Source organism: Manduca sexta, chromosome 3 (genome assembly GCF_014839805.1).
Source record: "Manduca sexta isolate Smith_Timp_Sample1 chromosome 3, JHU_Msex_v1.0, whole genome shotgun sequence".
In the NCBI taxonomy this organism is placed as follows: Eukaryota; Metazoa; Arthropoda; class Insecta; order Lepidoptera; family Sphingidae; genus Manduca; species Manduca sexta.
The window spans coordinates 1,320,246-1,341,459 of NC_051117.1; the positions used below are offsets into that span (position 1 = coordinate 1,320,246).

The 21,214-nt window shown below is 35.2% G+C and overlaps 1 protein-coding gene, 1 long non-coding RNA gene and 1 pseudogene across 2 annotated transcripts; all 3 read right to left on the reverse strand.

Moving 5' to 3' along the window:
- The window catches only part of LOC115456036, a 42,210-nt pseudogene extending 35,388 nt beyond the window's left edge, over positions 1-6,822 (reverse strand).
- Positions 6,823-7,540: 718 nt separating this feature from the next.
- On the reverse strand, positions 7,541-8,659 carry LOC115456060. Its single transcript, XR_003939847.2, has 2 exons — positions 8,258-8,659; positions 7,541-8,100 (listed from the first exon to the last, which is right to left on the reverse strand). It is a non-coding gene; the product is annotated as an uncharacterized LOC115456060 (long non-coding RNA).
- Positions 8,660-9,596: 937 nt separating this feature from the next.
- Positions 9,597-15,602, reverse strand: LOC115456037 (protein ref(2)P). Its single transcript, XM_030184888.2, has 5 exons — positions 15,380-15,602; positions 15,131-15,306; positions 11,901-12,085; positions 10,079-10,496; positions 9,597-9,774 (listed from the first exon to the last, which is right to left on the reverse strand). Exons 1-5 carry the CDS (start codon positions 15,469-15,471, stop codon positions 9,680-9,682), a joined length of 966 nt encoding a protein of 321 aa, XP_030040748.1. The 5' UTR covers positions 15,472-15,602; the 3' UTR covers positions 9,597-9,679.
- Positions 15,603-21,214: the final 5,612 nt, after the last annotated feature.

Here is a 21,214-nt window from a genome sequence, read left to right on the forward strand (position 1 = left end):
TCTACTATGTCAACAATGGTATGAATCTATATTAAAAAATTAAATATATTATTTACATCGCTATGTCACATAATAATTGAAAAATAAATCAATTTTCCTTTTCTAACGTTACCAATAAACTTCAAATCATCCCCTAACGTCAAATTATTATTGATACCCTCTTTCAGCAACACACTGTATACACTTTCAAATTATAATTTATATCCATATCCATCATATTATCACCATCACCCAAAAAAGTGCAGCGTATAAAAATATCAAAGCGAAACTTACTTATAGCATTTGTTCTTGTCATGTCTGAACAAAAGCGGTTGGCATATCTTCAACACGAAGCTCCACGTCTCCAAGGAGTCGACGGTCGTCTTCGAAAACTTACCCTCCATGTCTTCTAACTCCTTCTCCACAGACAACCTCAGGGACCCCTGACTGTCCACACTAATGTTTGACTTGCATCCACTTTCGGTCGACTTGTATCCGCTTTCGGCCGATTTGTATCCGTCGGAGTAATCACTCCTCTGACTTAAGTTTAAGTCTTTCAGCTCGGGCGTCACCGAACCCCGGCTGATACTTCTGTCGTCTTTTTGATGGCGACATGTCGTACTCGACCAATCCTTTATCCTGACTGCTGTCATCCATCAAATCGCCTTGTTTTATCTCATTTATAACAGATTGCAGGAATTTCTCATCGCTTGTAGTGTCATCTTTTATAGCAAGTTCTTCATAAAGTTTTATATCTATAGGGAGAGTCGTAGAGACTGTCTGTTTTTGATGATTTCTTTCCAAATTTCTCTAAAGTTGAGTCCTCGTCGAACATGTCAAGTATTTCTTCATCATTAGGGTCTATTTCGTATTCAAATGAGTCGATAACAGGTTGAAGTTTTTGAACTGTGACAGGTTTTGCGCTTGGGCTGGGCGTTGGGTGACAGTCTTAAAGCTGTCTTTGAATTGACCAAGAGGCTTGTCCGAAGGCAGCGGTATATCTTTTATCTTCAATTTATCATCAACTTTCGGACTAGATGTGCTGTTTTTATCGTCATTGTCCAAGGACCAACTGTCACAAACTAAATAATCGCTCAAGTTTACATTGGTCTCTTTCGTATCCTTTTCAGTGGGTTCTTTAGTTGCAGATTTTAAAACCTTTGTAACATCTTTCCCTTTCTTCTCATCTTTGTCTTTAGATTTCTTTTCATCTCTATGTTTGTCCTTATCTCTATTTCTTTCTTTATCATCTTTCCTATGCGAATGGCGTCTATCATATTTGTCACTTCTTCTCTTGTCACTTTTGCTGCGGTGTTCGCGTTCGGAGGATTTCCTGTCTCTGTCTTGTTCGTCTTTCTTTCTCTGGAACGGATTGTCGTATCCAGGCAACAGCTTTTGGTAATCAAATTTGAACTCCCTACCTTCTGCTTTAGCCTTTTTTGCTTCGAGTATAATTTCATCAACTTTTGCCGGGTCTGTAAAATTCAAGTTATTTATAACTAACTAATAAGTACCATTATAATACAACTAAGATATCGAACTTACAAATTTTTTTTTTTTTTTTTTGTAAATAATTAAATGAATAAACAGAAATATTGTTTATAAATGAATTCTTTAGTTTTACAAACTAAAAATGTGAAATGTTGGTAAATTTATATTCACTACTACATGCTAAAACAAGAAGAACTACTATAATAATGAGGCTGTGAGAACCAGAATGGCCAAATGTCACTTTAGAAATATTTGCTTAATTAAACTGTTACTTTGCTATAATTGTATATCCTATTTGTGAGATGATATTTCTCTTTATTACAAGGATCTATATTCAATTTTTTTGCACAAATTTAGTTATATATTATATCACATAATGCTGTTTTAAGTAAAAAATTGCAATAATCGAGAGACAAAAAGGGAAACCACGACATATTCATTGCAATTTTTTAATATTATTTCGACATAAGTAAAAATTTACATAGGACCTTGTAATCATGACCCAGCAATTTGTTAATACACTTAATTGAGTACCTTCTCACCTATACCTTATAATGTAGATGCGTGCAACAAACAAACAAGTTGAATTATCTATGCTAACATACTCAGGAATTAAAGAACTTCGGCAATTACTACCGGCACACCATACATCAAAACTACTTCGCGCCACTGTTATATATTAAAACGACATTAAGGCCAATCTGATTCTCACTTAGGTTTACTTACTAGCCGTAGCGAAATCTCGCAAGCGTGCCGTGTAGTTCCGGTAGGAGGAACCTGAACGTGCGCGTGAACGCGTGCGTGCGCGTGCGCTTCTGCGCGTGCCTATACACACACCAAGCAAAAAGCGGACATAACACGTGCAGGGTTAGTTATAACAAATGAAAATTAATAAGTGCAACAAAATGTGATAATAGCTTCCACATGGCAGACATAGCAAGAGGTGCAACCAAGGCACCTCCTATTTGATACGAAACGACCCCATCGGCATTCCAGATTCCGATCTGATACTGAACAGAAAAACCCGATACCCCTGCCCGACCCGGGATTCGAACCAGGGACCTCGGAACAGTGTCGTCCGCGCACGCAATACAACTATGCCACCAAGAGACATGACAGATAGCCGATTCAAAATGAACAATGTGAAGTTAGTCACATGCAGCATAGCAGTTGTTTGTGAATAAGTCGAGGGAATGTGAAGTACCTTAAACCAATCAGTTTAAACTGAGCAAGTATCCTTTGGATTGGATAATATTAATTTATTTCCCCGGTCTGAAGTTATTTCACATCCCCTCCATGCTTCCATGTATATGATGACAATGAGTACGCACTCGTAGCTATCTTAAGCCCAGTTAAAAACATGCAACATTTCTTTTACAGTTGAAGACATAAGAACCAGAGCGGCCTTTAGAATAAAATTAAATAATATTAATAATTACTTCATGGAAAAACATTGCAAATTTTCCCGTATATGTCTTGAATCTAGCTTCTATGTTATTCATATCAACATAATTAATTTAGAAAAACAGTGTTACAATTATCCTTACAGGTATCAATATAAGGCCGATTCCAACCGCCAACTAAAATCGAAACGAAATTTATTCTCATTGGATCAGTCTACTTATAATGTCCTAAAAAAACACGGCACATTAGTCGACGTCGTTAATTTTGATGTTTGTGATTGGTCGAGACACCTAAGCGTCGGTCACGTGTTCGTCTCTCAACCAATCACAATAAAACGACAAGGAGTCGTGTTTTTTTTTTAACATTCTAAACACATAGATTCGCTATCGATCCGAATATGGCGGCTGAAGTCGTCTACTAAAAATGTATGCTAATGTGATGACCTCACAGATTACATTTAATATTGTAATGAAATGGCTAAAAATACTACTGTATGTAAAGCATTTACAATGCTTGCTTAGACCACTCTGATTCTCATGGTATGAGATGTATCCGCTGGTTATTAGAGAAGTACAATATACATTCTTTATGCATTTATCTTTTTATAAAGCTTGACAGTTAATGGTAAAGTAGTGTGAAGCTGGCATGATTGTGTCACATGACATGAGATAGCCATCTGTTGCCATTGAATACTTTATCTGAACGGCATCGAGTTTACCATCAGGCGCAGTGCAGCTACTTTGGCGTGCGAGAATAAAAATAAAAAAAACTATACAATGTCACATGAAAGTTTGTATATACACAATGAACATTTTAGTAACAAACAAGATATTTTACTGACTACAGATGATTCACATTCCAAAACCACACAGAACACGAGTTAATGATACTATGCTATGTTTTTTTTAACTCTTACAGCCTCTTTGAATAAGCAATTCCAATCTCAATTTTCAAACCGTTTTCGAAAAGAACCAATCAAAATAACTCATTTGTAAACATGTCAAAAAGAACTTTGTTCTGATTGGTTAATTTTTGAGATAGATCAAAAACAGCGATTGGCGTCGTTTATTGAAAGTGGCAGTTAATAGTAGGCATAAGAAAGCACACCAACAGCTTATTTTCACTCATAACATATTTCTTATGAGTCTTATGTATAACATTTTACTTCGTATTTTAAAGACAAATTATGTTTCTTTTATTACCTCATAATAATAGCATTTTCAAAATTAATTCAAACTCTATCAAAATATACTTAGTTTAATTGTATTTTCTAAGAAAGCTGCAAATGAACATAGCAAATGTCAAAGCTTGCAGTCCTTCATTCCAAGCCCATCACAAATAATAAAAAAACACATTTAAGAAACATTTTAGTTAATAAATAAGCAAAAAAATAAACAAAAAATACAACACGACTAGCAAGAAACCATACAAAATATAACAAAACATACCCAACAATGATTTAATAGGAGGCATAGCTTTCGTGGGCATAGCCTTGTCGCTATTAGGGGCCGGGCAGATGAGGCCGAGCGGAATGCCAAGTTCCACCAGCTCCATCTTACGTTTCATATCTTCAATCTCTGATAGTGTTTTCTTTTGTTGATCAATGTGTTCTGTAAAAATGTAATCACTAACTGAGCCTGTAAGATTTTTCGTGTTTTTTTTTAATGCTAATATTTTTAAATTGTTATAGAGTTTATGTTTGCTGTGCTTAACGTGGTAGTAATGCTCTTAACAAAATACAATTAAGCACAAACCAAGGATTATGAATGACTTAAATCACAGCAATATAGTATAGAAGTAATTAGATTTACCGCAGTTATAAATGAGCAACTAGTTAACTTGTAACAATGGATTTTAAATACAAACAAACATTCTTCATAAAGAAACTCATTTGAGTATTTCTCAAAAGAAATGTATGCAACGAAACCAAATATTGTTATGCAATTTTCAATGTCTTTTTTGTTGATCTTAATACATTTGTCAAATAATATATATAATGAACCCGTTAAGTCAGACAAACAAACAAACAGATGAAACCGAAAAATCTTAATATTACATAAAATCTATTGCATTACATACCTAGGAAATGTATGAAGAATTTTGAGAAATAATAATTTACATGATTATTCTATAGTATATAATACCTTACTTGGTTATAAATGAATACTGTATAATTTCACCTTGTAAGTTCTTCCTGGTTGTGCCAGGTTTTGGAGGTTTTGGAGGTTTCTTGGGTTCAGGGGCATCTTCGGGCTTTGATGGTGTCTTCACGTTGCTCAGCTTGCCAATGAACACTGTACCTAATGGCAAAGACGATAATTGCATTTTTGCTTTAATTGTACCCTAACTTAAATGGACATAATAAGAAATATAAAAAATATATATATATTTCTGGAGTAAATTGAGATTAACTTAACCATTCACAGCCTTACTTATAAATTTGTTTTAGCGTTAAGAGGTGGTTAAGAAGTGCTTAAATAGTTGTCAAAAACATCACCGGTTTCCTAATTTAAACCATATTAAGAGGCAAGATGGCAGGTTTTAACTTACAGCTGATCAAGTAAATTTGTGTTTTAACTAAATATAGCTTTGCAACATTTTTATAAGTAAGACAGTTAGTGTTTTCGTAGCTTGAATAGATTTATCTATACATCAAGAAAATTACCGAACCAGTCAAATAATTACTGATAAACCAAATTTTATGCACGTCCATACAAGTGGCTGTTCAATCAACCATTGAAAAATTTTACAAATTTATCAATAATTTACCAGTATGTATAGCTCCTGTAGTATTAACAGACTTTGTAAGAGCGACAGGTGTCAGCGGTGCCTTCTTTTGGATGGAGAAAGCTCGGAGCCTCTTCTTGGCATTTTCCACCCCTTTAGATGTTGGGTTGATGGTATTCGGAGATGACAGTGGTGATGACACTAAACTCGAGGATGGTAGTCTGATTACTTTCTGTGAAATCAATGAAAATTACAAAATGGTCAGTGTTCTGAAACAAGTTACTTGTTCATAAATATTTATTCTATCTATATGGAGATATAAAGCTGTACAGTTTGTTTAAACACACTAATTTCAGGAACTAATAAACGGATAATTTATTACTAAGTAATAAGAAGTTATAGTACTTCTCAGTGCTATAGACTGCTTTTATCCTGGAAAAACTTTTTAACGCGGTCGGAACCGCAGACAATACTAGTCAATAATATCATTAGAATGAAAAAAATCAGGATAGTTAGATTATAAAGTATTGTTACATACAAAAAACACTTATTATGAAGCTTGATCTATCATCTCCTACAGCTGTTATGTACCTTTATGTGTGCAAAATTAGGTACGTTCATTTTACGAGATTATTGTAAAAACTTACTTCGGGCAATTACACTGTGCATAATTATAAGAAACTCTCTGCATATTCTTATTAATGAATGCACTATTCATAACATTATACTATATTATGTTTATTTTATTATTCGCTACTAATCTATTAATGAAAGTTATTGAACGATTCTTATTAAATTTTAATGTATATTACAATGGGACGATGTCGTATAAAATATCAAAAATGCAAATGAATTACAATTATTTCGAAGAGCAATATAATAATGAATACATAAACATTAATAGGGAAGGATATATTTAATTACCTTATCTAAGCTGAAGGAAACCGTCGGTGCCGGGCTGTTAGTGCCCTGGGACAACGATCCTGAGCGGGAATCCTCGGAATCCATGCTTAAAAAAATATTAACAATTGGCCTAACTTTTTTACTACACTATGGCGTCTAGCCCCTTCGCTACATGTTTAAACGTATATTTAACCTATACTTTACAGTTATTTTAATTAATAACAATACTCATTATCCAATATAAAGGAAAAATAAACAAATATCCCATTTCTATGGGTTCACGTTTTAGTAACATGAATTAGGGTTGCAAGACTAAATATATTTTTTCTACTATTTGTTATTATTACTATTCTATTTATTTTTAACAAGCTTGTGCTCGCGGCTTCGCCCGCAGAGAAGAGATTGTCCAGCATATAAGTATTGCTACATATTTTCTCGGAATAAAAATAAGTTTATATACATTACAGAATTCTAAACTATCGCCATACCAAATTCGTTTGGTAGTTTGCAAACGCACGCACACATTTGACAGCTCTTATTAGGCTATGTTTTATATTCTTACATACGACATCAAGCCAACGAAAAATAATGAATCTGACAACCCAATCACTTTTTCTACCCACATTTTACCCGTGTGATTATATTATTTATAAAAAATAATTTAAAATTTGAATGCGGAGTCTATTCTATTCATTTGTATTCAGGACATTCAGGATATTCAGGACGAAAAAAATCCCTCCAATTTGTCCTCAGAAGTAGCAATTTGCGACGTTGATTTAAATATTCGAAATGCAAAGATTGGTGTACTTTCAAATTAGTTGCAAATTCCATATTTGAAAATTGCTCATACAATTTTGTTCCCTTATCAAAATGTTTTTTCTGCACTGAAATAAACTGAAAACTGTTAATTGATACACAAATAAAAATGCTTTCATCAGACTTAACATACAACTACAGATATTATTTCAAGTTTTGAGTTTGTTTAATTATTTTGCAACTGAGTGTTCATCAGGGATAGGAAAAATAAACTCTATCAATGGCTATTAGATATTTATTTATGCTTTGAGATATAGAAGTACTCAGTAATGTTTGAATTGTAGGAATCATTTCTTTGAATGAATTCTTCTTCTGCTTTATTGACAATATTGAACACATCCCTTTTCACTCGTACTTGTATATCAGGTGGAAATTGTTGCACAGTTTGGCCAAGGTTTCTAAAAAACAAGACTATGGGATCGTCTTCTTGTAGGTTATTAGAATATTTGCTTTCTATAGATTGAGAACTTGTTGGTGCTTCTACTGTTTTTCTTTTTTTGGTAGCGCTCTTTGCTGTCACAGATGATGAAGCTGAGACAACTGGAGGTTCAGGTGTTGAGGGTGGTGATGTTAAGTAGCTTTGTTCATCATCGCTTGCTACCAAAGAATGATCGGTCATGGACTCATGCTCTTTTTTTATGTACGGTTTGATAAAACTCAACTCCCTGGAAAATCTAATAGGTTTAAAATGTTTCACTTGACCACTTTTGGTTTGTCGAAGCATAATCGCTTTCCTAAAGTTTTCGCGAATCTTTCTCCACTTCTCTTTACATGCTATTGCTGAAAAGGAAACAATTTGAATTAGAAACAAATTTAACTGAAACAAAATTATCCAGACGGAAGGAAAACAAAATCTATAAAACTTTTTGGTATTACTGATAAAAGTTTACACAGAATGATGACATAATTTATTTAAATAATATAATGATTAACTTACGGGATTCATTCATAGTGTTTCCTATCTCTTCCCATATATTTGAGCGACGTTGGTCGTCGTGATAGCGCGGATCGTCATAATTATATATTTCGGTATATTTTTCTACCAAAGATATTAAAAGTTCTTCATGCATTATGTCTACTTTTTGTCCATCGGGTACACTATGTGTAATGCTGTTTGGGGTAAACAAAGTAAGTGTTCTCAAATTCCCACTATTTCGCATTAAATTGAACCATTAATACAGTCATTGATATTTAGAAGGTTTGGACTTGGGGCCACAGACATTTTTAGTATGTTCACTAGAATAAAACCTTAAAATTATAAATAAAAAATATTAGTCTCAGCATTAATTCTCTTGTCAAGCCAAATGATTGTTTATTGACAATTTTGAGTTTTGACATTTGGCACCTCTGAGTTTGGCACAGACTCCAGTAACGTAGAGAAAAGTTTGAAATTAACAGATGCCGGAAAGAGAGAAAACTTTAAACGTAGAGTATGTCCTTGCCTAACATAAAAAATAAATCAATAAATTATTATGAAAAGGTAGTGAGAAAATTTGTTGATAAACATACCCTTTTGGATTTTTTATTTCTTGTTGCACTTATATCTAAATGTATCTTTTATGAATAGGGATTAATGAATGATGGTGATTCGTGCGACTTTCGTATCCCTGGTCTAATGCAGAGGTTTCCAAAGTTTTCCCCATAGACTTTCAATTTTTTTCCGACTCCGATTGACTCCCTGTACCTAAATTTCTACCAAATTCCCCAGAATATGCTAGTTTTGCAGAATATGCAGGTCACGCCAACATAGACTTCCCATGACTCTCGCATGGACCCCTGGGTGACCACCTGCATCATTTGGGGAATCAATGGTCTAATTGCAGCTGTGGAGCAAGTTGCCCTGGGTTCGATTCCCGATCCATCAACATTTTATGTAAGATTTTGATCTCTTAAGAGTTTAGGGGTCTACCTGTAAAATGCTTTGAAAACAGTAAGGACATTTTCATATATTATATTAAAACTGAACCTAAACCTCAAACGGAACTTGCAATTATTTTCCAAGAAATTATAGCTGAGCTTAGCTGAAAGATCTCTCTTTAAGTGATGTACACCTGCTTAAATTATCCAAGCATCTTACCAAAGAATTAAGTCAGACATTTTTTTTGTCCCATCCGAGTTCCCGCATCGGTTACAGCCGCTATAACGTATACTGGGCCGGGGCGACAATTTCTTTGCACCTGAGCCCTCGCTTACCCTACTAGGTCACGGCTTGAAGAGTCTGTTGCCGACCCTACATTGGAGTGCACTGGCAGTATAGGAAGAAAAAGATAATTATGATTAGATGAGGATATTTTTTTATTGTGTTTGATAAAACAATTATACACGTTATACATTTAAATGAAAAAAAAAGTGGCCATCCCTAAAACTTATAGATAGTTTTCTGGTCGTTCATTTCGATCATGAGCTCTGTGAGGTCATCACTGACTTTCATGTGCAGCATTGGTTGTTGAGGCTCTGTAATAACAATACATAATTAGTTATTTCTGTGGACAGGAAATTTATAGTAAAGTTAGAATTCTATTGAAGGAAGCACAAATGAAAAAGTAAAATCTACCATATCTGACGCTTATTATTTTTTGGATTGAATGTTATGTGTTGCCATATGAAAATTTACAATGAGCATGAAGCATCATTTAAAAGAGACCGTGGAGGATTTTGGTGTATGATATGTAGTGTATAGTGACCATCATAACAGAATATACTCAGAATAGCCACAAAACTACAGTAAAAATCAGAATTACATAATTTATATACCAACCTACAGGAACTGGTACAAATGTCTCAGGTATCTCTAGTTTAACATCCATAGCCTGATTATTCAACTCATTAACATCAGCAAACGCAACCTCTGGCACCACTCCAGCATCATCAATCTTCTGTTTCTTACTTGCCTTCTCTACTTCTGGTGCTGGTCTCTTCTTAACTACTCTCTTCTTCTTATTCTTATTTTCAGGATTTGGAGTGTTCAATGGGATGTCCAGTATTCTTGTCACTTCATTACGTATCTTATTCTTTATTTCCTCAGTTAATTCAATGCCGGTATCATAGTTTTTAACGTACTTCGTGATGGGTTCATCATCACTGCTTTCTTCACAAATGATAGCACTGCTGTCTGGAGTGACATGTTCAGATTTGAAGAACTTCTGCCATCGTCTGGCCAAATCATCAGCAAGTTTCTGTAAAACATAGTTTTAAGGTTACAATGCTAATTTAAGTTAGAAATAATTTAAAACTGTTATCTATACTATTATATAAAGCTGAAGAGTTTGTTTGTTTGTTTGAACGCGCTAATCTCAGGAACTACCAGTCCAAACTGAAAAATTCTTTTTGCGTTGGATAGCCTTTTGTTCGTGGAGTGCTATAGGCTATATATCATCACACTATACCCAATAGGAGCGGAGCAGTAATGGCTAATCTCAGGAACTACCGGTCCAAACTGAAAAATTCTTTTGCGTTGGATAGCCCTTTGTTCGTGGAGTGCTATAGGCTATATATCATCACGCTATACCCAATAGGAGCGGAGCAGTAATGGCTAATCTCAGGAACTACGGGTCCAAACTGAAAAAATCTTTTTGCGTAGGATAGCCCTTAGTTCGTGGAGTGCTATAGGCTATATATCATCACGCTATACCCAATAGGAGCGAAGCAGTAATGGCTAATCTCAGGAACTACCGGTCCAAACTGAAAAATTCTTTTTGCATTGAATAGCCCTTTGTTCGTGGAGTGCTATAGGCTATATATCATCACGCTATACCCAATAGGAGCGGAGCAGTAATGGCTAATCTCAGGAACTACCGGTCCAAACTGAAAAAATCTTTTTGTGTTGAATAGCCCTTTGTTTGTAGAGTGCTCTAAGTTATATACCATCACGCTATGACTAATAGGAGCGGAGCAGTAATGGCTAAACTCAGGAACTACCAGTTTGAACTGAAAAAATCGTTTTGAGTTGGATAGCCCTTTATTTGTGGAGTGCTATAGGCTGTATATCATCACGTTATGACCAATAGGAGCGGAGCAGTAATGAAACATGTTGCAAAAACGGGGAAAAAATATTCGTTTTGAGAGCTTCCGTTGCGTGCGCTACGTAAACGGTTAAAGTTATGCAATAATGATGTATGACGGGATTGTTCCTCTTAAAAATTTCTAAAAAATATATTATAAAACAAAGGCCCCCGCTGCATCTGTCTCTCTGAACGTGTTACACTCAAAAACTACCCAACCTATTAAGATGAAATTTGGTATGGAGACAATTTGAGATCCTGGGAAGAACATAGGCTCCCGGGAAACTACTACTTTTATAACGGAAAACTTTAGCCTGAGAAACTTTATAACGCGGGCGGAGCCGCGGGCAAAAGCTAGTTAAGAATAAATCGAGACAAAAGTGAATTATCATTTCAATCAAGATAAAGGTCGCATTAACTCACTGTATCAAGGCTGCTTCTAACATATTGGTCTGGAAATATTTAGGGAGGGAGAGGGGGTGTAAGTTCTAAAGAAGCCTTAAATGATGATAATAAATTAAGATAATATTGATAACCAATTTCAATATGATTTAAAGAAAACAAAATAAGAACACCTACAAACTTCATCTTTTTGGGAATCCTGATAAGGTAGTGCTCTGAGTGGACTTCCAGCATCTCACACTTGGGACAGAGATCATAATCAGCACATGTGATGCACTTGTACCGGAACCCAAATATAGTGTTGTGGCAGCTATTACACACAATGTTCTCGTGAGATACCTGCTCCTCATCATCTGATTCACCTAGAATGTTATTTTATTCATCATCATCATTATCATCACACGTAGGATGGTCACTGCTAAAAAAATGTTTTATTAAATTGTTTTTAGGAGTTGAAACATTTTAAGGGTGTGATTGATGAGTGAGCTTTGCAGATATTTTGTTGGCTTGCTGTAACGTTTGTTGGTGGATCGTCGTAAAACCGCGGCGTTGTCAGCGAGCTCGGCTCGCGGCTCATAAGAGTGGTTTCAAATTTGCCGCGTTGCATAATAAAAGTCCATATCCAAATAAGCGAGTATGAGTAGCTATTTTTGGCGGAAGATTGCAGTCTGCGGACAAATTGGATTTATGTTTGCATAGACATGTATTTATGTGTTTTTCAAGAAAATCCATGTCAATGTAGATCAAAATTGAATTAATAGATTATAAAATATTTTTTTTTCCGTTCAAATATGTTCCAATAGATATTCTCCAATAACATAGAACTTCCTTCTTTGAGCACCCCTTTCTTTAACACCTAACCTATAACTGTATTTGAGTATGGCGAAAAAAATTAAATTTGTGTATGTTGAAAAAATTAAATGCTATCAATTGCCATCACTAGTATTTAGTGAACCTATATTTACATCAGCTCAAATGACATCTTAAGTCAATATGTGACTTCCGAATTTGACAGCTAAGTTTTGTTTGTTTCACAGTGCGGACTCAGCTAAACAAGTTCTTAAATGACAGCTTAAGCTTGGACTTCCGGTTTGACAGCTGTCAAGTTAACATACAGTGTAGTTCGTCTGCAAATAAAAATCACATTTTCTGTGCCATATCGCGTACATGACTATAAATACGTCGAAATCATATTGTTAAAGTGCACTGCTATCGAAATTCTAACAAATCACAACAAATATTTAACTATAACTCTAAAAAGACTAAAATAGTGCAAGTGCCGATAACGAACAATTTGAACAGTGTTGTTTCTACTTTCTGACAATTTAATGTCAGTTGCTATACATAAAATCTCATAATAAGAGTTACCATCTCAAAAAAGATACCACATCAAAAATAAAAATTGCTAATTGGTAAAAATCATACCCCAATCAAAAATGGATCAACAATTTAACATTTTATTGGAAAAAATGGCTGAAATGACAATGGAAATAAAAGAACAAAACAACAAACTGGCGGAAAGTCTTCAGAAAAATCTTTCTGACACAATTGACGGAAAAATGAGAACCCTCACTGATGATAACCTGAAACTCAAAGAAGAAGTCACTACATTAAAAAATAAAGTTCAGAATTTGGAAAGGGAAGTCAGGAAAAACAACATAATTCTTCATGGAGTGGAGGAAAAAGAGGCCAACAATGCTGAGCTTATGGAATTAACCCTGGATACTCTCAATAATGTCAGCAGTAAAGCGGATATAGAGATCTTTGATAAATGGGAAATAAGTAAAGTACATAGACTGGGAAAAAAAGAAAACAACAAGAAAAGACCCATACTAATTACGCTAACATTAGCATGGCGCAAAATTGAACTCCTAAAAAACAATAATTTCTTTCTGGGAAAAGTATATGTGAGTGACGATTACCCAAAAGACGTTCTCCTCAAAAGGAAACAGTTAAAAGCACAGCAGAAAAAAGAAATAATAAAAGGCAATGAAGCATACATTCGTTATGACAAACTGATAGTAATAGACCAAAGCACACCACGCAGAACAAATTAAAGAAGAAAGGGTCAACAAATAGACTCGATCTAAATAATATGGGAAACCACATTGTACAGCCCTTACATAACTAAATAAGATCAACAACAATTTAGAGTTATTACAATGGAAAAGATCAAACTCTGATAGAGGAAGCTGCAACAAACAATAGCAAAAATACATAGGAGAAATCAGAAGCTAAACAGGTACAATACTATCTCAACACAACCACAAACATCACCTTCCCCGATCTGGACAGCGGTTATCATGAGGAAGTCTGACTGCCACCCTCCAGCTACCAGCAGACAGTAAACCAAAACCTTAAGAAACTGGAAGCACAAAGACTCCTAAAACTTGGAGACCTACTAAACAACATCAAATAAGATGGTTAGAAGATTAGGAATTGAAATTAGGGCATACAAAAAAAAAATCTCCATTTCATAGAAGAAACTAAATGATATTGAAAAAAGTAAAGTAGCATCTCAGAGACTTACAAAACTAACAATCAATATACCAGGTAATGAGCACACTTAGACTATAATACAAGTTTAAGCATCCACCGACGCAGCAGACTAAACAACGAAGTGCTACTGACCTGTCATAAATTCTTGAAAAACATAATTGTAATGGGTAACATTAACAGAATAACCGGCAGTAGACAAGAAGAAAGCACTATTAACAAACATCCAATAAGAACAAGAAGTAAAAACGGGATAAGACTAATCAATATGAGTCACTTAAGTCAAAAGCATTATAAACTGAATTTATGTGTTGCATTATTTAGGGCTGTATAAATGGATGCAACTCACATTTCGCTATGAAGTTTGATATCAGCTGTGTTGAATTAAGGCCAGTCTTTTAAGATAGTCATTATTTAGTGATTATTTAGATAGTCATTAGTTAGATTAATGTCAGCTTAAATTATATATTAAGTCTCATTATGTAACAGTTTTTGAAAGCTGAGTTTTGTCTTATTTTACAGTGCCGAATCAGCTGAGAACAAACTCTTAAATCATAACTTAAGCTTGGTTTATTTGTCAATACATAAACTTCTACTTAAGACTTTAAACATGCATGAATTTGCTTTATTTACAGCCCTCAATAGTGTTGCTTATAGATTAAAATAGGTGTGTGTCCACATATTTTTTCTGTACCTTACAAAGTGATATGGGCAATTGTGGCCAACCTAATGTTTAGTCAATATAAAAGTTGTTACAATTTAAAACTGTTATTTATAATATTGGAAAGGAGTTATTAACATAATAATGACATCAGAGAAACACTATTATATCCAATATACTCAATAACAGTAAACAATATTTTCTAAATTATATTAAGAAAAAAGTTGTATATATTTTCCTATTATATTACCTTCTTTCAAGCTTCCAGGCAGATGTAAAGTGGGAACCGCGTCGGAGCACAAATGTTTATTCTTTATACTAGCAGGGGCAAAGTGACGAGAACAAAATCTGTAATACTTCATACGGATTTCTGGCTTTTTTGCCAATAAATCTTCTCTGCTAGCCGCTTTCAGCCATACGATTTGCCTGTAAACATTATTAGGGCCTTAGGTAATTTCACAGACATATCGTTTACTTAACACAATAAAAAACATTGTACCTTTCTACTTCTTTTGGCAAACAGTAATAATTCAATAGCTTATTTTTTCTACTATGTCGCCCACACCCAGTAACGCAACAATAATTCACCATTTTCAGTAAGTATTCACCAAATACGAACTCTCAGACCCTGAAATATAAGTATTTACATACGAAACGAAAAAATAAATATTTATTAACGTAATGTCAAACTGACAACTGTCAGTCGTCATCTAAGGCATAGACTTTTTTTTTTTTTGGTTTGATTTACTCCTTAAGGAGAAGGCAAAGGCTCTTAGCCATACAGCCTAAAGGCATAGACTAATACATCTGCAAAGGCATCTGTAATAAACTCAGATAATAAATTCTAAATGCCATAGACAAAAGGGATATAACCATCGGATAGAAATCTTGGATAGAAGGACATCAAGCTTTTATGTTTTTATGAGTGATGATGAAGACGCCTTCATTATAAGAGACTATAGGGCAGATGCCTTGTGTAATCCACATTTTGCCATCCATGTTAGGTCCCAAGTTCTAGGGTACAACCTTTTACCATTTACCGGGCACAATACCAAATTCCTGGCTATTACCGAAATTGTGACATTTTGGATTCGATTTCCATAGGCATTTATATGTTTTAGGCCGAAACTACACATCTGTTATTTGGAATTTTAATGCGAGCATCATAATGCTTTTCTACCTACCTATAAGTCGTGATCTTAAATTATAAATTAATTTATAATGCACTTACTAATTTAAGATACTGTAAGCGCAATTTGGGAATACCTTTTCCTTACTTTTAATTTGGGGGAATTACTGAACAATAGGACTAAGTAGATAAGTAATAATATTTTAAATTATTCAACACCAATATTATAAAAGCCAATGACCGTTTGATAGGTTACACTCAAATAGAAAATTACATATCAGATTTTGCGGTGGATTACATTTCTATTCTACTTTGGTTTGTATTAGTATTGCATTAGTAGGTAGGTAAGTACATAATTTATATGATATGCATACACACTGGTGAATTCTTAAAATTCGTAATATTAACATAGGTAGGTATAATTTTATATGGAGTTAGGTGTAGATCTATTGAACGATGGATACAATTTAAGATCGACCTAAACTTTAAAGTATAATTTTTATTTTAAGTTTTCAAAGATAAATAAACGCGTTCCAAAAGAATAACGCTATTTTTAGGTAATTAACTAGGCTTAAGTATTTTGGAATAGGTAGGTAGATATGCATTGCAAATACTGAGGGTATCCACACAATTATACTTTACAAATAAATGCCATTCTTGTAGATACATAAAATATCTAACATATACTTACATAAATTTAAAACATAAGTACTTTTTGAGAAAGTAATTACTCTCATTCAGGTCATCTTAATTTGATTATAACATCACTCGATTGAGAATTCAGGGTCATACATGTCCCAGCCTTAAAATTAACGATAATTTTTTAAACAACAATAAACACCACCAAAGCGGCGATAGCCTAGTTGGGTGTGGAACGGACTGCCGAGACGAATGTCCGCAGGTTCAAATCCCAAGGGCACACACCTCTGACTTTTCTAAATGTGTGTATTCTTTGTGAATTTATCGTTCGCTTTAACGGTGAAGGGAAAACATCGTGAGGGAACCTGCACATCCGAGAAGTTCTCTATAGGAATTTCGAAGGTGTGTGAAGTCTACCAATCCGCACTAGGCCAGCGTGGTGGACTAAGGCCTAATCCCTCTCAGTAGTAGAGGAGGCCCGTGCTCAGCAGTGGGCAAGTATATAATACAGGGCTGATATTATTATTATTATTATTTATAAACGCCACCAAAATTTTGAATCAGCTAGACAAATGCCAATACATCTTGGAAGAAACAAGATTATAAATTTGCTTTAGAATAAACAATACATTTCAATCCAATGACACATAAAAGCTAGAATCTAATAACTGAACAATAAATCTGGTGAATAACATCAATATGTAGGTATGTGTAGCGCATCTTGATGCACTGAATCGGACCTAGACTGGTTAGCAACGCAAACACTATATTTAGATCCAAGTACAATGAACTGTGGCGGATGCTGAGTGCACATCCGATGCAGTTAGCCATGACCGTACAAAACAAATAAGTTACGATTCATGTAATTTCAGAATTGCTATTGCCAATTATGAGAAAGGTTCATTGAATACGTATTGTTAAAAGTTTTTGTATCACAACTTTTATCATCATACACAAAAAGACTTGAACACTTCAGGTTAATTACTTTAGAAACTCGTCGTACTTTCGCAGACCTAAAATTCCTTTATAAACTCCTCAACAGCCACATCAACTGCACCGACCTGAAGATAAATATCAATCTCCTCGCAGAATTCCCGTTACCCATGCCCAATACTCAGAACTCTTCGGTATCGAACCAACTTAGGAAAACATTCGCCACTAGTCAGACTCATCACTAAATATAATGACAAAGCGACTGTTTCGGAAGACATAAGTACTTAGATATCTTTAGCAATACCATGTCTACATTCAACAGTTTATTGCTGGATCACTCTAAAGATAACCATGCAAATTTATACTTATTAACTTAAGAAATAATATTAAAAAAAAATGACAATAATAATAATAAGCTTTAAAATTCAAAATTTACTAATATCATGTAAGTTATGATGCATGCTGTAGTTTACTGTAAGTAGAGAAACATAGTTTTCTTCTGCCGTTGTACTGCAATATGTGAAAATAATGTAATGTGTGTTATCTGTTGTAAACTCTCAAAATAAATAAAATAAAATGGATTCTCGTGTACTATAGGCTAACACATCTAAATATATTAATGATGCTCCGCCCGGCCCGCATGAAGGTCTTCGGGGATAAATATTTTCCCAAGATAGTAGTAACACATAGCCCTCAGAAGTATTGTAGCTTCCTATTAGTGAACAAAAAAAGAAAAACGGTTTCGTTGTTCCTGAGATTGGCTCGTTCAAACAAACAAACTATTCATCTTTTTAATATTAGTAGGTATAGATATTAGATACGTTTACCACGTCTATCGGTACGTGTATATGTTGTAGGGTCGCAATACCGGACCATTTTTAAAACCGGTATTTTCGGTATTGGCCTAAAATAAATTCCGGTATTCCGGTATTTTCGGTATTTCCGGTATTTGAACAAATATTAGAAAAATAGGAAATATATTTACATTTAAGTTAGTAATTAAACTTCAAATTTTTATGACAGCTTAGTAATTAGTTAAAGACTGAATGAAAAGAGATTATTTTCGTAAGCCAACGTTCACGCCGTTCTGATTTCTGAGAGCTGGCTCAAACCTCACTTTCCTTCTACCCTTTACCCCCCCTGGTTTCATTTTGATTAGAAATGATCGAGTGGACAGGAGAGGGGCCGAAGTCGCTATATATTTACGTAGCGACATGAAATATAAAACTGTAATATCTTCCTCTGCTTCTTATTCTGCTTATGCGAAATTTCTGTTTCCTGAGGTTTGGGTCAAGAGAGTGAAAACCTTACTAGGTGTTATTTACTGTCCCCCATCTCTTGATTACTTCTCCAGTCTGGAAACAGTTCTGGGATCTATAAGATCAGAATATGCTCATCACATCATCATGGGTGATTTTAATACTGATCTACTTGCCAGCCACTCTTCCCGATCTCGTAAACTCCTTACTGTCCTTGATTCTGATAAACTGCATGTCCTACCACTGCAAGCCACCCACCATAATATGGATGGTCACGACACTTGGCTTGACATTATCCTCACCTCTGCTCCTTCCTCTGTTTTCTCCCACGGTCAATTTTCTGCTCCTGGCTTCTCTCACCATGATCTCATCTACATGTCTTACGCCCTTAAACCTCCCAAATTCCCCTCTAAGATTGCACTTGCATAGTTTTGGTCGCATTGATGCGGATAAGCTGAAAGGAGACGCTGCTAATTTTAGCTGGGATCACCTATTGGCAGCCACCTCTGTTGACGATAAAGTCGCATTTTTAACCGCGCTGTCACTTCACTCTTTGATACCCATGCCCCTTTAAAGAAAATTAAATTAAAACGTCCTCCTGCACCATGGATTACACATGGGGTAAGGATGGCGATGAGACGAAGGGATCGGGCTTTTCGCCAGTACAGAAGTTATCGTTCGGAGGAGAACTGGTGCCTTTTTAAGGTTGCAAGGAATTGGTGTAACCAGATGGTACGTAATGCTAAACGCCGACACATTCTCAGTAATATTTCTTTTTCCTCGTCAGCCAGTATCTGGAGATTCCTCGGAACTCTGGGTATTGGCAAAGTTAAAATCATAGATCTCCACGGTGCGACTATTGGTTTGGATGACATTAATAAACATTTCACATCTGTTACCATGATTGATCACCAAACTAGGCGTCGTACCATGGATTTCTTAGCGGGTCTATCCAGGCCTAACATTAATACTTTTCATTGTTCTTCTGTGCCATTAGGTGAAATAAGAAAAGTCATCCTGTCCATTAAATCCAGTGCCACTGGCTGTGACAACATCAGTCGTCGCATGATAATCCCTATCCTGGACCAACTTCTACCAATCATGTCCCATATCATTAACGCCTCCCAGCACTGGTGTCTTTCCGTCTTTGTGGCGGAGAGCTATTGTTATCCCTCTTCCTAAAATCCCTAACCCATCACTTGCTAAGCATTTCCGTCCCATATCCATTCTTCCTTTTCTCTCGAGGCTTGTGCTCACAACAAGTGACTGGCGATATTAGAGCGGGCATGGAGGATTCCAAATTCGTTGTTTTGGCTTTGGTTGATTTCTCCAACGCCTTCAATATAGTCAGTCACGACATTCATCTTGCAAACCTCTCCCACCTTATTACCTCGCCCACGGCACTGAATTGGTTCTCGTCATATCTTCAGGGACGCCAACAGTTGGTGCGCCTAGACGATTCTTCGTCTAGCTGGCGCGATATAGACCGTGGCGTCCCTCAAGGCGGCATACTCTCCCCATTATTGTTCTCTATCTTCATAAACCTCTTAACACAAAATCTTCAATGTGCGTACCACCTGTATGCTGATGATTTGCAAATTTATTCTCAGGAGCAAGTCGATTATGTGTCCGCAGCTGTAGATAGGATAAATAAGGACAATTTCGGCCTTTCGGTAAACCTCGCGAAATTGCCATGAAATATCAGGCCTTTATTGTAGGCAGCTCAAGGCTTTTAAACAGGTTGTATTTTACATCTATTCCCCCTGTTATGTTTCTCAGCTTTGTTTATCTGACAGCTTGCTGTTTATTCAGCTTTGTTAATCTGACAGCCAACTAGATTCAAGTTGTATCACAATATTAGCCAATCACAACGGCCCTACGTCTACGCACTGCGAAGGCGAAGCAATATAGCCATAAGCCATGTATTTTGCTCGCTCTTTATAGAATATACGCCTATACGAATGAATGAAATTGCAAGCAGCTTAAATTTTTGCGATTTAAAAACTCGAGAAATTAATAATTATAACACACACATTTGTACTGAATTTTGTTTTCATAAAAATACCGAAAATACATGAAAATCCCGGTTTTTGTAAAATCAATACCGATTTTTGAAGTTCTTAATTTGGTCCGGTATTCCGGTATTTTCGAAATCCGGGATACCGGTATGCGACCCCTAATATGTTGCAAAAAGGTGGAGCCACATCGATGCATGTAATTATAGGGATTTGGTACAATAAAACTGCATACGTGATACATAATGTTAGATTATATACCTTTTTAAAATTGCATTAAGTGCAGGATACAATAGAATTACGACAACAATGTAACATGTATAAAACATGCAATTTGTCGAGATTAATCGAGTAAATTG